Source organism: Leucoraja erinacea, chromosome 26, assembly GCF_028641065.1.
Source record: "Leucoraja erinacea ecotype New England chromosome 26, Leri_hhj_1, whole genome shotgun sequence".
NCBI classification, from domain to species: domain Eukaryota; kingdom Metazoa; phylum Chordata; class Chondrichthyes; order Rajiformes; family Rajidae; genus Leucoraja; species Leucoraja erinaceus.
In genome coordinates this window covers 9,094,930-9,110,890 of record NC_073402.1, presented here as the reverse complement: position 1 = coordinate 9,110,890, position 15,961 = coordinate 9,094,930, and the positions used below count along the sequence as shown (strand labels likewise).

Below are 15,961 nucleotides of genomic sequence, written 5' to 3'. Positions count from 1 at the left end.
TGTAGGTGAAGGGTGAGTGTAAGTATGGAATATATACATAGGAGGAAGGCAACTAAGGAAAGGGTGTAACTTAACGGAGAACAAGGCTGTTGACAAAAAGATGAAGCACAGAAATGGCAGGTATGTTAAATCAATTTGTTTGCATTGATGTAGGGCACTAATAATGGTTCTTAGAGAACAGATGGGCTAATTTCAAATATCACGGATTACAAGATGTAAATGAGGCCACATTTGGAGTATTGTATTCAGTTTCGGTCACCCTGTCGTTAAGGTGGCAAGAGGGCAGAGAAGGTTTGCAAGGATTCTGCCAGCTATGAGGGCCTGAGCCTGAGCTAGAGGCAGAGGGTGAGCAGGTTAGGACTTTTCCTTGGAATACAGGAGTGATATTATGGAGGTGTAGATGCTGAGCCTTTTTACCCAGAGTAGGGGAATCAAGAACTGGAGGACATAGGATTAAGGTGAGAGGGAAAACCAAGGCAACTTTTTCTCACAGAGGGTGGAGGCATATGGAACGAACTGTCAGAGGAGGTAATTGATGCAGGTACAATAACAACATTTAAAAGACATTTGGATAGGTGCATGGATAGGAAAGGTTTAGAGGGATATGGGTCAAACGCGGGCATGTGGGAGCGGTGTAGATGGGCAAAGACAGACACAAGGTGCTGGAGTAACTCAATGACTAACACAAAAATTCCAAATGGAAGGTATAAACTCACTAAATCCAGGAGAGAAGCTGAAAACAGGAAAACAACCAAAAGGAGAGGAAGACAGAAGGCAGGGAACCATTGGTCAATTCATTTACCATCTACTGTATGATTGGCACGGTGCTAGTGTCTATAATTCAAGAGGAAATAATCTAGTCATTTGGAAAGTTGAACATAATCAAACCTAGTCAACATGGTTCTATGAAAAGTAAATCATTTTTGACAAATAGGCCTGAATTCTGTGAGCTTTTAACAAGGAGAATTGATAAAGGGGAACTGTAGATGAACAAGGTGACATTGCTACTACCAGTCATTTCAAACTGAGGTGCATAGAAACGTCTTCTCTCAGAGGGTGGTGGATCTCTGGAATTCGTTTTGCCTCAAGAGCTGTATCGCTCAGCCAATTCTTGATAAATAAATCCCTTCGTTTCTCAGGAATGGATTTCTCTACCTCCGAGATCCAATTTGCAGCATGTATAGTCCAGCTAACGCAAGCAGTCACATTTGTGAATCAAACTGAAAATGGTCATGAAGGCTCCACAATAATCTGTTTGCTTTAGATGAGAACGCTTTAACAGGGAGTATTTGTGCCGCAGAGAGCAAAGGAAGCATATTTTCTTGGATCAAAAAATCCTATATTGCAGCAATCACTGCAGTAACCTGCAAACCTTGTTATCTGGTGAGAGTCCTGAATCCCTTTCCCAAGAGGGCCTATTAAACCACTTCAATATTTTTCCTCTTCTCGACATTCAGCAGCGGCTTCATTTTGCAGTATCTTTCTTTGCACCAGGGTAAACGAAATGAGAACATTTGTGTTCGGAACTGGTTAAGAAAACCTGTCGCCGATTTACAATGAGGCCACGGTCTTTTCCGAAGTAGTAACATTTTTTTTTCCAATTCTGAAGCCGACTGTTTCTAATTTGTTTTCAGTAAGATCCTGCATTCACAGAAGAAATAAGGGCTGAATAATCAGTTTGGTCACGTTCTGATCCATGGAGATGTACCGCAGTCTCCACAAATAATGGAGACTGATGTCACTATTGATGACTCCAGCACCAAGTTCCCGAAACATGGCTTTCCACAGGTGCTGTCTGACCTGCTATTTCTGCCATTTTCTGTATCTAACATAGAACAGGACAACACAGGAACAGGCCTTCGATCCACCCGTGATCATCTTGTACACTAGCAGCACTATCCTACACACTGGGAACAATATACAAAAGCCAATTAACCTACAAACCTGTATGTCCTTAGAGTGTGAGAGGAAAGTGGAGCACTCAGAGAAAACCCATGTGGTTACCAGGGAGAACATACAAACTCCAGAAAGACAGAACCCGTGGTCAGGATTGAACCTGGGTCTCTGGCGCTGTGAGGCAGCAGCTCTACCAGTAACAATAAGAAACCTAAACCTAAATGTTATTGAAGGCTAAAATGGTCCTGTCTGCGTTGTCTTGTTCATTTCAATAGTTTCTCTTTCCCAATTCCGACCCGAAACATCATCAGACATTCCCCCCCCCCCCCTCAGATGGTTGCCTGACCCACTGAGTTCCTCGCGCACTTTGTGTTTTATTGTAGGAAAGAACTGCAGGTGCTGGTTTAAATCGAAGATAGACACAACATGCTGGAGTAACTCAGCCAGACAGGCAGCATCTCTGGAGAGAAGGAATGGGTGACGTTTCGGGTCGAGACCCTTCTTCAGACTGATGTCAGGGGAGTGGGCGGTACAGAGATAAAATGTAGTCGGAGACAGTAAGACTGGTAGGAGGACTGGGAAGGGGAAGGGGATAGAGAGAGAGGGAAAGCAAGAGCTACTTGAAATTAGAGAAGTCCAAGTTCATACCGCTGGGGTGTAAGCTACCCCAAGCTTAAATATGAGGTGCTGTTTTATTGTAGATCAGGCTGCCTTTCTAAGGTTATGTTAGTCCCCTGGTAATGAAACATGAAACAATTAGTGTGTTCTTGCCATTCGCTGTTTGGCTGTTGTTGATAGAAGAGGACACTGTGTGGAATAGCCCGAGCCTTGCTCCACTCCACCACTGGCCTGAGCCTTACTCCACTCCACCACTGGCCCATGCCTTGCACTACTCCACCACTGGCCCGGGTCTTGCTCCACTCCTCCACTAGCCCGAGCCTTGCTCCACTCCACCACTGGCCCGAGCCTTGCTCCACTCCACCACTGGCCCATGCCTTGCTCCACTCCACCACTGGCCCGAGCCTTGCTCCACTCCACCACTAGCCCGAGCCTTGCTCCACTCCACCACTGGCCCGAGCCTTGCTCCACTCCACCACTGGCCCATGCCTTGCTCCACTCCACCACTGGCCCGAGCCTTGCTCCACTCCACCACTGGCCCGAGCCTTACTCCACTCAACCACTGGCCTGAGCCTTACTCCACTCCACCACTGGCCTGAGCCTTACTCCACTCCACCACTGGCCTGAGCCTTGCACCACTCCACCACTGGCCCGGGCCTTGCTCCACTCCACCACTGGCCCATGCCTTGCTCCACTCCACCACTGGCCTGAGCCTTGCTCCACTCCACCACTGGCCTGAGCCTTGCACTACTCCACCACTGGCCCGGGCCTTGCTCCACTCCACCACTAGCCCGAGCCTTGCTCCACTCCACCACTGGCCCATGCCTTGCTCCACTCCACCACTGGCCCGAGCCTTGCTCCACTCCACCACTGGCCCATGCCTTGCTCCACTCCACCACTGGCCCATGCCTTGCTCCACTCCACCACTGGCCCGAGCCTTGCTCCACTCCACCACTGGCCCATGCCTTGCCTTGCTCCACTCCCCCACTGGCCCGGGCCTTGCTCCACTCCACCACTAGCCCGAGCCTTGCTCCACTCCACCACTGGCCCATGCCTTGCTCCACTCCACCACTGGCCCATGCCTTGCTCCACTCCACCACTGGCCCATGCCTTGCTCCACTCCACCACTGGCCCGAGCCTTGCTCCACTCCACCACTGCCCCATGCCTTGCACCACTCCACCACTGGCCCATGCCTTGCTCCACTCCACCACTGGCCCATGCCTTGCATCACTCCACCACTAGACTAATTACTGCTCGACCTACTGCTGCTAAATCTTGTAGAACAACCTTTTGACCTCATGTTGAAAATCATTTTGCATCCTATTAAAAAACCAAATGAGATTAAAAATGATTTCTCTGGGTTTAGTTGCAGGCGATATGAAGGCAGATTTCTCTTCATTCTGCTCGGGAGAGGTTTTTTATTGATGCTCGGATGGTCTTTTGCCGGATCACTAATGAAAGATTTACAGTGTGCGCTCCTCCAGCCTCTTAGACACTGTTGCCATGGTGACTTTCTGAACGGTTTTGGAAAACAATAAGGATCCGTGCAGGCAGCAATCAACAGCAACTGAGCTTCGACCTTTTCTGCTTTTGAGAAGCTAAATAAAAAGCTTAATGTTGTTGTCAAACAGAGGGATGGGCAGGGCACAGGGGGAGACCATTCATGCAGCAGTGGGCGTAGCAGGGGCAGAGAACCTCCCTCAGTATCAGGGTCAAGTCACAGTTATATAGCATGGGAACAGGCCCTTTGGCCCATCAAGTCAATGCCAACCATCGACTGCACTTTTTACACTGGCGGCACAGTGCTGAAAGGTGGCACAGTGGCGCTGTGGTAGAGTTCCTGCCTTACAGTGCCCTGGGTTTGATTCTCACTCCGGGTGCTGCCTGTACAGATTTTGTACGCTCTCCCTGTGACCACCTGTGTTTTTTCTGGGTGCTCCGGTTTCCTCCCACACTCCAAAGACGTGCAGGTTTGTAGGTTAATTGACTTCGATACAAATTGTAAATTGCTCCTAGTGCGTAGAATTGTGCCAGTGCACAAGGTGATTAGCAGTGGCCTCGGTGCGCTGAAGGCCCAGTTTCCGCAGCGTATACCTCTAAAAATCACCGGGACCAGTTGATTCTCACACATCCCCACCAACTGCCCCAGGCTCTTCCCCCAAGCACACAGGAGGGGGCAATTGTGTAGCAAACAGTCAACTTTCGACTTTGGGATTTGGGGGCGAAACTGGAGCACCCACCGAGTCACAGGGAGAACGTGCAAACTCCACACAGACAGCGCCGGAGCTCCTCGTGGAATCTGCTCACTGGAATTGTGAACAGAGCAAGAGAACAGAATAAGTGCGAAGAGAAAGGGAGAATAGGCAAAGTCCATCGCCAGAGTGAGGCCACGTGCAAACTGGAGGACCAGCACCTTACATTCTGCTTGGGTAGCTTGCAAACCAATAGTATGAACAATGGATTCTCCAATTTTAAGTAACCCCCTCTCTTACACCTTCTCTCCATCTTGATGCACCCATTTCTCATAGTATTCCACCCCTCTTTCCTCATCCACCACTTCCATCTATATGCCTCTTTTACATTTCACCCCTATCTGACACTAGTGTGAACGGGTGATCGATCGATGGTTGGCGTTGACTCGATGGGCCAAAGGGCCTCTTTCCAGGCTTATCTTCCCATCTTTCCATCAATCAATGCAAGATTCCAGGAGCACATTCCCGATATCATCACGGGCTGGGATTGGGAGGATCTGAGACCCCAGGGAGAAATGACCCTTCTCTTTGTACATATGGTGGGAGGCTGTGAGGTCCTTTCGTGCAGTGCAAACCCAGCAGGGTTGCAGCCAGCGGACCTGTGCAGATGGCACTCAGGATTATCGCACTGTCGACACAGCTCACCGCAGAGCCCAACAATCCCTTGGTCAATATCCCAGCACTTGCTCTAACAAACTTTCTGATTGTGCTTTAATAAATCCACAAAGCAAGGCTTTGCAACACTGGAAACGATCGCGCTATTTTCAGCAAACTTTGTGCCTCTTCATAGGATTGTGGCAGAAAGATCAACAAAACGGGCTTGTTGCGAATGAAGCTCGGATTTTGCTGACCAAACATTTAATTTCAGCCGCTTTATGCAGACAGAGAGAGTCGCCTCACAGAGAACAACCGTTCACTCGGGCAGCTGGGAGGAAAATCAACATTGAACAAATCTTTGGTTCACCTCGAAAATAGCATCTCTAGAGGAAAAGGATGGGTGATGTTTTGGGTTGAGACACTTATTCAGTCGCTTTGGTTCACTTTTCTGAGTTTGCAGATTTTTACAGTTATAAAAATACAATTATGAACAGACATAAAAATATAGATAGGTGACAAAATAAGGTGTTGGATTAGAGGTCAGGTGATGAAACCTTTAGGAACAAGGCCGTTGATTTTTGTTACGGTTTCTCCAGTTAGGGCGAGGTTTATTATTGTCACCTGTACCAAGGTACAGTGGAAAGCTTTGTTTTGCTTATCCAAACAGATACATCTATACAATACATCTATACAACCAAGTCAAACTCAAGTACAATAGATAGAGTGAAGGGAAAGATACAGAGTGCAGAATATAGTTCTCAGCATTGTAGCGCATCAGTTCCAGAGACAAAGTCCAATGTCCACAATGGGGTGGAGGTGAGTCAGACAGTACCCTAGCCTGAATGGAAGGACCACTCAGAAGCCTGACTGTTGTCAGGGGGGAAGAAGCTGCTCCTGGGGCCGATGGTGTGCATTTTCAAGTTTCTGCATCTTCTGCCAGACAGGAGCAGGGAGAAGGAATGACTGAGGTGGAAGAGTCTTTGATTCTGTTGCCTGCTTTCCTGAGGCTGGGTGAAGTGTAGCTGGTGGTGAGTCTGATCTGTGTGATGGACCATTGCCTGCAGTGACAGGTCCGAGTGAGAGGCTTTTCACAGCAAATGACTGCTGTAAACGTGTCCTTGTTCACCCTGTCCTGACCTCATTAACCCCGGCCTCCCTACTGTAACCTCATCCTGACCCCATTGACGCTGTCTGAACTGCCGCAACCCTGTCCTGACTATAATAACCCCATCCTGACCACATTAACCCTCTACTGACTGTAGCCCCTGTCTGACAAAGAGGTACCTCTGTGGCTGTGATCTTTAGATTGTTGATTTTAGAGATGCAGCGTGAAAACAGGCCCTTCAGCCCACCGGGTCCGCACCAACCAGCGAAGGCCAATTTACAACTTTTTACCAAAACTGATTAATCTACAAACCTAGACGTCTTTGGAGTGTGGGAGGAATCCGGAGCGCCTGGAGAAAGCCCAGGGAGAACCTGCAAACTCCGCACAGACCGGAGCCACTGTACCACCCTCTCACTATTAAAGTAGGGTCCCATCTAGCACAACCAACAGAAGCAGCAGAAGTTCCCCTGTTCCCACACTGCCTGCTTCTCTCCCTGTCAGCCTGAGTAAAGGGCTTCTCACCTTTCTCCCCACGTTCCTGTCTGAGACCCGTCTTCACTGATCTATAAACCTTCAGTTTGAATCAGAGCACAAATTAAGTGAGGAAATAAAATCTTCTAATCTTCGTGCAACCTGCTTTCTCCGTTACCTGTTCCGTACCCGTACCTGGTCGTCAGTATCTCTAAAGGTTTCTTCAGACAAGGGCTGGCCATTTGGAGCCTCTGTTTCACCACCGCATGGTGAGGGTAAACTCTTGGATAATCAGACGCCTCTGGTGGCCAGTCTTGTTGACTCCGATCTCTCATGCAATAGCTCTGTTTCTTAAAGCCCACAGTTAGCCATTAGCTGGGTCTTGTTTCTCAGCATCCATATCTTTTTAGTTCAGTTTAGTTTATTGTCACATGTACCAACACACAATGAATAGCTTTTGTTGCCTGCTAACCAGTCAGCGGAAAGGCTACACATGATTACAGTGTACAGATACACGATTTAGGGCAGGGTAAAGTCCAGTATAATCCCATTAAAGATAGTCTGAGGACCAATGAGGTAGATAGTAGCTCAGGACATCTCTCTAGTTGTTGATAAGATGGTTCAGCTGCCTGATAACAGCTGGGAAGAAACTGTCCCTGAATCTGGAGGTGTGCATTTTCATATTTCTGTACCTCTTGCCTGAGAGCGAAGAAGAGGGAGTGACCGGGGGTGAGACCCATCCTTGATTCTGCTGCTGGCCATGCTGAGGCACCGAGAGGTGTAAATGGAGTCAATGGAAGGGACGTTGGTTTGTGTGATGGTCTGGGCTGCATCCATTTTTGAAAGTCTCTTAAATGTCACCATAGTATTTGTCTCCACGACCTCCCCTCGCAGTGTGTTCCAAGCACCCGCCACTCTGTGTAAAAAACTTGCTCAGCTCATCTCCTTTAAACTTTGCCCCTCTCTCCTTCAAGCTGTGCCCTCTAGTCCTTGACATTTCCACCCTGGAAAACAAGCTCTGACTGTCTATCTACCGATGCTGCTCATAATTTTATTTACTTCTATTCAATGTCTGGCATTCCAGAGAAAACAATCCAGATTAGCCCAAAATCTCCGTGCAGCTAATGCCACCTAATCCAGGCATCATTCTGGTAAAACTCTTCTACGCCCTCTCCAAAGTCTCCACCTCCTTCCTGCAATGGGGTGACCAGATCTGTACACAATACTCCAAATCAAGCCTAACCAAAGACTAAAAAAGCTGCAGACCTCACTGACCCTGATACTCTACACCCTGAGCAATGAAGGCAAGCATACCATAGGCCTTCTTTACCACACTATATTCTTGTGTTTCCACTTTCAGGAAGCGATGGACCTGCACTCCAAGGTCCCTCTGTATATCAATGGTGTTGATGATCTTGCTATCAACTGTACTGTACTCCTTATGTTCAACCTCCCAAAGTGCAACACCTCACACTTGCTTGGATTAAACTCCATCTGCCAATTCTCAACCTAGTGTCGGGCATCTGTGCCACACAGAGTGCTGAGGAACTGAGTTAATAACAAATGAAGACGAATCACTGCAAATATTTAATGCCTTTAATATCTATGAGATTACAGAGGAGATGGCTAGGTCAGAAACACAAGCAAAATTGTTACATTAACAGGTTAAAATGATCTCGAAGGACCCATGCAACCATTTGGATAAGATTCTGCAGCAATGTTGGTCTTCTTTACAAAGTTGTGTATTTTGCTGCTTCCTGGCTGGATTAGGCGAAACGCTGAATTATTAATAACGTTGAAAGAACTGAGTATTCACTTTATGCAGCATTTTGCACACACACAAATCCCCTTAAAGTGGAAACAGACTGCAGTGCGGAAAGTGGCCCATGGGCCCAACTCAGCCATGCCAACCAAGATGCCCCGTCTAAGCTAGTCCCTTTTGCCTGTGTTTACCTGTATTTGTACCTGTCCAAGAGTCTTTTAAATGTTGTTATAGTGCCTGCCTCAACTCCCTCCTCTGGCAGCCCATTCCATGTACCCACCACCCTTTGAGAGAAAAAACGTACCCCCTCAAATTCCGATGACATTTTTCCTCTCTCCTGCTCTCCAGGGAATAAAGTCCTGGCCATCCCACCCTCTCCCTGTAGTTCAGCCCCATGACCCCTGGCAACATCCTCGTAAATCTTCTCTGCACCCTTTTCTGCTTAACGGCATTCAAAGTCAGATCTAATTTGTTATTCTGTACAATAGGCATGTGGTTAGAACAGTCTGAACCTTCTAGAATGTTCTTTACACCACATTGGTACATTACATTACACATTCAGAGGAAATGCTAATGCCTCGCGCTGTCATGTTTTTGTTGAATGATTAATTCTGTGTATGGACAGGACCCACGTGTCCACAATGGTTTAGAGAACCACCTTGTGTTGTAGTGAGCCCCAGTGGCACACAGCTGTTAACAACAAACAGCTACAAAAAATATAAGACTGAGCCCACAAAATGTGTTTCTTGGCAGTAAAGGTATTGTGGGTTCCCATGTGATGCCTGGCACTATGCTGGGGTGAGATGTTCCTGCATTTGTTAAATGCGTTACCTCCAGAGCAGTTAATACCCTCTGGAACTATGGAGAAAGATTAATACATGTCCTGATTACAACATTAGAACTCAACCCTCTCACAAAAGCCTCTCTTAACCTCACAAATGCATGAAGCATTCGCAAGGGGAAGGGGCTTTCACCCAGCGTGACAAAAATAGATCAACTGACGATGGTGGAACGGAAAATATAATTCCAGCTGAGGATGGTCCGGATGTAGCTGGGGAGGATCTCTTCCCAAACAAATCCCCGCCGTCTGAAAGTTTCGGGAGCCTGATGAGTGCGGGACAGGTCACGGGCTCTTCTCTCCATTGAACGGGGCACATTTCTTGCCCTTCGAGCGCTGAGAAGGGGGGATGAATCTTTACAGTCCTTTTGGTGTAGGTAATGTTAGGTGGGGAGAGACTGACGATGGTGGAACGGAAAATACTCTGCCCTGCCGTCGTTTCGTGGCCTGAAGCTGTGGTTCTCTCTCACGTGGATCCAGAGTAACAGGCTGTCTGTCTCTTTGCTCTCTTCCAGCTCCCAAGAATATCTCAGCCATCCTGTGCCAGGGCGTCGTAGGACATTGGCTAGCACCCATGATCTCCTCCCGTGGTGAGTTGCTGCCTTGGCCACTCTGGGGGGGGGGGTCACAGGGGGGTGTTAATGGACTGTCCATTAGTTCACGGGACACGTGTACGATGCTGGCTTACAGAGAGCAGTGCAACCCAAACAATAAATACGGCAAAATCCAACCAACCAGCCCTGCCTCTGCAAACAAGTAATTCAATAACTAATTCTTGGTGCACATGTAATGGCAGATTGGACAGCCGTTACTATTTATCAATGTTTTCCAGCCAGTACCATACTGTGGTCAGTTTGAACAAATGTCGGAAAAACACAACCAAACTGTACAAAGCAAGATTTCACATCCATCTTTGCCCCATTGTCGGGGTATCAAAGTCAAGAGAGCTTGGGTTTAAGGTAAGAGGAAGGAGTTTTAAGGGGGTACGTTTTTTACACAGTGTTTGATAACTGAAGCTTACTGTCAGATATAATTACTACATTTAGGAGTCATTTCGAGGCGCTGAAACACGAAAAAATGGGTTTAGTTTAGTGTAGTGTAGTTTTATTATTTTTACATGCACCATAAATATACAGTGACTATCCAATTAAATCAGTATTCCTGTATACGAATACACTCAAGCCAAACTAAAATAGCAACGGTAGAGCAAAGAGAAAGATGCTGAATATAGTGTCTCAGCATTGTAGCTTCGTTGTTCCAGGGAAAAAGTCCAATGTCTGGATTAGTATAGGTGGGCAAAAAACATCAGCATGGACCTCGAGGGCCGAAGGGCCAGTCTTTGGCAGTACGGGATAATGGCTGGATATAGATATGTTAATTGAGGGATAATGGTGTCAGATGTCGGAAAAACGCAACAATAACTATGGCAATATTGTTATCAGTTCATAGTCCATGTAAACAACGTCGCCTCCAGCACTCAGAGATATCAGTCACTCGGTACTGGGGGGTTGTACGAACCTCCTGCTTGTCTCATGAACACAGCACATTCTGATAGTGCACTGCCAGCTGCATTTAAAAACCAGGCGTTATTGACTTAAGGCCGGCTCAGTGAGGCATGTCCACAGAGCGAGGCTATGTGTGCAGAGATTGCCCCGTCTGCCCATGGTCGGTCAGATTTCTGCACTCGCTTTGATCTGATCCCCCCGCAGCCTCTCATCACTGTCTGTGCTGCTGCCTCACCTCCAGGTGGGCCCTGGGCTCTGGGCCCAGTCTCCTCATGAGCTTCTACAGGTGAACGGCAGAGAGCATATTGACTGGTTGCATCATGGCCTGGCTCGGCAACACGAACACCCAGGCACGAAGGAGATTACAGAGAGTGGTGGACATTGCCCTGGGTCCATCACGGGTACTGAGCTCCCCACCATCAGAGGGAGGGATCTCTCAGAGAGATGCCGCCTCAGAAAGGACCCACACCACCCTGGCCACACTTTCATTTCACTCCTGTCGTTGGAAACGTGGTGCAGGAGCCTGAAAACCGTGACCACCAGGTTCAAGAACTACTTTCCCCCAAAAACCATCGCTCTTGAACACTACACAACACTAACCCCAACTATGGACTGCCTACAATTGGGACTTCGAGGTTTACATTAATATTGTGGTTATTAATCTAATTGAATTTTTGTTTTTTTAGATATGTGTTCACAGGCCTGTTATGCTGCTACAAGAAACAATGTCATTGTTCTGTTATTGATACATGTGACAATTAATGGCTCTTGGGTCTTTCTCTTCAGGTTCTCACCTCTGTTCAGAGCAGGGGAGAAGACTAGAGGGAGTGTAGGGGGGGGGGGGGGGGGGGGGGGTGGGGGTGGGGGAAGAGAGAGGGGGTACAGTGTGTTGTTGTATCTGTCCACCTCCCCCCCCCCCCCCCCCCCCCCCCACCTCCTGGGCACTCTGAGGGGTGATTGGACTGGGTTAGGGTGTAAGGGGGGGGAGGGGGAGAGATCAAGTACGAATGGTCTTCTGCCTGCACCAGTGATAGGGTTAGAATTAGAGCTAGTGCTGTACAGTAGCCACCAGACCATATGATCTTCAAGCCGATCTTTGCGAGGTACCACAGATAATTTTAATTGCAAAAATCATTTCTGTTTGTGAAATTTTTTGCTATGAAACAATTTTAAAAAGAGCTGAATTCCTGAAGCTAAATGTCCCGACTCACTAAGACCTGTACATTGTCTGAGGAGAAAGGATTGTATCATGCATTCCCTCTGCCACTGCAGATATGTCTTGCTGCCTGCTCCCTCAATCTCTGCAGCCGAGAGTTGACTTAAGTCCATGAAAGATCCGAGCGTCTCCACAGACCCACAGACGATAGGGAGTCTGGTGCATTGCAGAGGAAATTACCATGGCAACAGGCAGGACCAGGCACTGCAAAGTAAAGCTGAACGAGAGAGGCCGGGGATAGAGACTGAGCCACAGCACTGTGGCCAAGCAAATGGCCGCACACCTCTCTCTGAGATTAAAGATGCAAGTGCCAGACACACCTTCTGTCCAGCAGGCAGGTTTGCAGGAGGAAAGGCTTGCCATTCTCTGCTAGAAAACCTGCTAGCTCAGAGTGTTTCACAGCCAAGCGTGGCCCCTGCAGGCTGAGGTCGCGTGGGGACAATGAGGGGGAGACCTTCCCTGCAGCTGAATCCAAACCATCCAACACTATCCAAGGGAGAAGACAGCGAGGCCTTGGAGTTAATGAACAGAGGCCTTGCCAAGGTCCGCTTCAACTACACATCATTTTTATTTAACCCGTTGACTCCTAGCTGATAACAGCAAGCTATGATCTCCCTGCACAGGCGTGTGTAAGCCCAGCGTGAACGCAGTGGAAGATCAAAAGTCAAAACTCCACCTTGATTTTCATTGGCAAGAGTGTTTTTAATTGTCATATACACGGGGAAGGGAACAGTGACATTCTTATTTGCTGCAACCTTACAGGCACATTAACACAACAACACAACAAATACAATAAACGATCGGTTATACGAGGTGACCATCCCAAGGTAGAGCAGACCGTGCAACTTGAACAAAGTCCACAGTAAACGGGTGCGGAGGTGGGAGTGCGGCTGGCGTGGAGCAGAGCGGTTCAAGATCCTGATGCTTGTACGGAGGGGGCCGTTGTTTAACCTGGAGGGAGCGGTTCTCAGACTCCTTTATCTGCACAGAATGTTGCCTGGGTTAGGGGGTATTAGCTACAGGGAGAGATCAAACACACTGGGGTTGTTTCCTCTGGAACGCTGGAGGTTGCGGAGACCTGATAGAAGTATATAAAATGATGATAGGGTAGACTGTCAGAAGAAGCTTTTCCCCAGGAGGGCATAGCTTTAAGATGAGAGGGACAAAGTATAAAGATGTGCGGGGCAACTTTTCTTTTACATGCACAAAGATGGTTAGGGTTAGTGGTTAGTTAGATGGTTAAATGCACAAAGATAATTTACTGATCAGCGAGAACACACTGCCAGGGTTAGTGGTTGAAGCAGATACGATAGTTGCATTTAAGAGGCTTTTGGATAGTCACATGAATATGCAGGGAGTTCTTGTGCTGTACTGTTCTATATTCTATGTTCATAAGAGACTATGACCAAGTGCTGTTAAATGGGATTATGAGAGATCGAATTTAATGATCTGCGAGAACATGTGTTTGTTTCTTTGCTCCGTGGCACCATGATCATTTCCCTGCTGGCAGTCTCCAGGGAGGTTATTTGGAGTTGCCTTGTGAAGTGTTCCTTCATGAGCTGGGTGGGCTGCCAGCTGGTGTCGATGTGTAGAACTCAAGGACGGGCTCCTTTATTGTGGCTGCCAACAACAGCCTTGCCCTGGACTGGACTGGACTGGACTGGGGCTGCAGAGTACATGGGTAAGGCAGCAATCAGCCTGAATAGGTGAACGACTCCTGCTGCCGATCCTGGCACAGCTTTTGTGGATCCTGACCAACAGTGCCCGGAGACCTCTGTGAGTGGAAATTCTCACCTGGAAATGGTTGCTATAGTAATTTAGCCCGTGTTGTATTGATTTTGCATTTCAGTGTGTGAAAATAAACCAGTGCCAGACAATCAATTGTCTATGGACTGTGATCATCGACAATTAAAGACAGAAATTGCCATTTCAGAAGTCAGGAAGTAAGAAATAGTTTTGTGCATGACACTGAGGCCACTGTCAACGGGGCAGGCCTCAATATCTCCAAAGGTCAACCTCACAAACCGGTCCGCTAACCATTCTCCCCAGCCTCTCCACCATTCTGCCAGGTGCCACTGTGGTGCAACTGGCTGAGCTGCTACCTCTCGCGCTAGAGGCCCAGGTTCAATCCCAGGGACCATGGGATGAAATAGCCAGTGATTGACTTCAGGTGTTACCCGTCAGCATCGATGGTGCCAGAGTGGAGACAGTCAAGAGCTTCAAGTTCCAAGGTTCAAATATCACCAACAATCTGCCCTGCCCTTGAATCTACACCAAGGTGGTTGGACCAGGGCAGATTGTTGATGATATTTGAACCTACGCCTCTGCAGCCCGTCCGCGTTTTATTATATTCTGTCTATGTTTTTATGTAGTTTTGTTATTTTTTGTTGGGGTGTGTGTGGGGGGGGGGGGGGGGAGGGAGGGAGGGGGAAACTTTTAAATCTCTCCCTGCATGGGAGACCCGACCTTTTCTCGTCGGGTCTACGTTATCGTTGGGGCTGCAATGAGGAGCGGCCTCCAACAGGAAGAGACCGGGGACTCTGGTGCCGACGACTCACCGTCGCCGTCGCGGAGGCTGGCCGAGTCCGGAGCGGGTGGAGCGGTGGAGGAGCGCTGCTGCTGCTGCTGCTGCTGCTGCGGCCCGACCAGAGAGTCGGAGGCTTCAACTGCAGGTCTGCGGACGGCGGCACCGGGAGCCCGCGGGTCCCTGGAGGGAGACCGCTTTTCAGGGCTCTCGCAACGGCGACTTCCCCCGCCCGAGTTGTGGGGTTGAAGAGCTCCTGGAGTGGGGCCTGACATCACCGCCCTGCGCGGCTTGGAATGGCCGCGGGACTCTGCGAGCGCACGCCGGGGGCTCTAACACCAAGACCCGGTGTGCGACCTCGCACCATCCGGCGTGGCTTTAATGGCCGCGGGACAATTGCCATCGCCAGCCGGGGGCTTTGACTTTGACTCTGACATCGGGGGGGGGGGGGGAGAGTGCAGTGGAGAGATAAGTTTATTTGGCCTTCCATCACAGCGATGTGATGGATGGTTATGTAAATTATGTTGTGTCTTGGGTCTATTTGTTTGTAATGTATGGCTGCAGAAACGGCATTTCGTTTGGACCTCAAGGGGTCCAAATGACAATTAAATGTATCTTGTATCTATCTTGAAAACACACCAACATCAGAAGAAGATTGTTCAGCATGCCTCCAATAGTCTGATAGGAGTGTAATATTGCCATATATCTCAAAACCAAGCAATGAAATTCTTACTCGCAGCAGCTCCACAGATATGTAAACATAGTACACTGTAAACACTGTAAACACCTAAACAACAAAATTCAGTATTTATATAAAAAAGCAATAATGGTGCAAAATAGACAAAAACAATGGTATACGAAAATGCTGGAGAAACTCAGCGGGTGGAGCAAAGGAAATAGGCAATGTTTCGGCATTTTTGTGTACCTTTAATTTTCCAGCATCTGCTGTTCCTTCTTAAACAGATAAAATCAATGCCTCCAAGTCGACGCAGTTTGGAGCTTATTTGGAGCTTTCAGTGTTTAATAACCTAATGGTTGTAGGGAAAAGCCGCTCCCGAACCTGGACATTACATTTTTCAGATTTGAACATTTGATCAGGGCAAAGGAAATTTAAATCAGTATCTCTTAAGCCACAATGATGCATTGTACATGGATAGGAAAGGTTCAGAGTGTTGT

The 15,961-nt window shown here is 48.1% G+C and overlaps 1 protein-coding gene across 2 annotated transcripts in view; it reads left to right on the top strand.

Annotated features, from left to right (window-relative positions):
* Nucleotides 1-15,961, top strand: part of rims3 (regulating synaptic membrane exocytosis 3) — a 130,836-nt gene that overhangs the window by 69,768 nt on the left and 45,107 nt on the right. The window contains exon 3 of one of the 2 annotated variants that reach the window (XM_055656115.1): nucleotides 10,056-10,130. The exons of the other annotated variant lie outside the window; for it this stretch is intronic. Within the exon in view, the coding sequence (XP_055512090.1) occupies nucleotides 10,056-10,130 (75 nt within the window). The remainder of the gene's footprint in view (nucleotides 1-10,055; nucleotides 10,131-15,961) is intronic. 2 annotated transcript variants of the gene reach the window in all.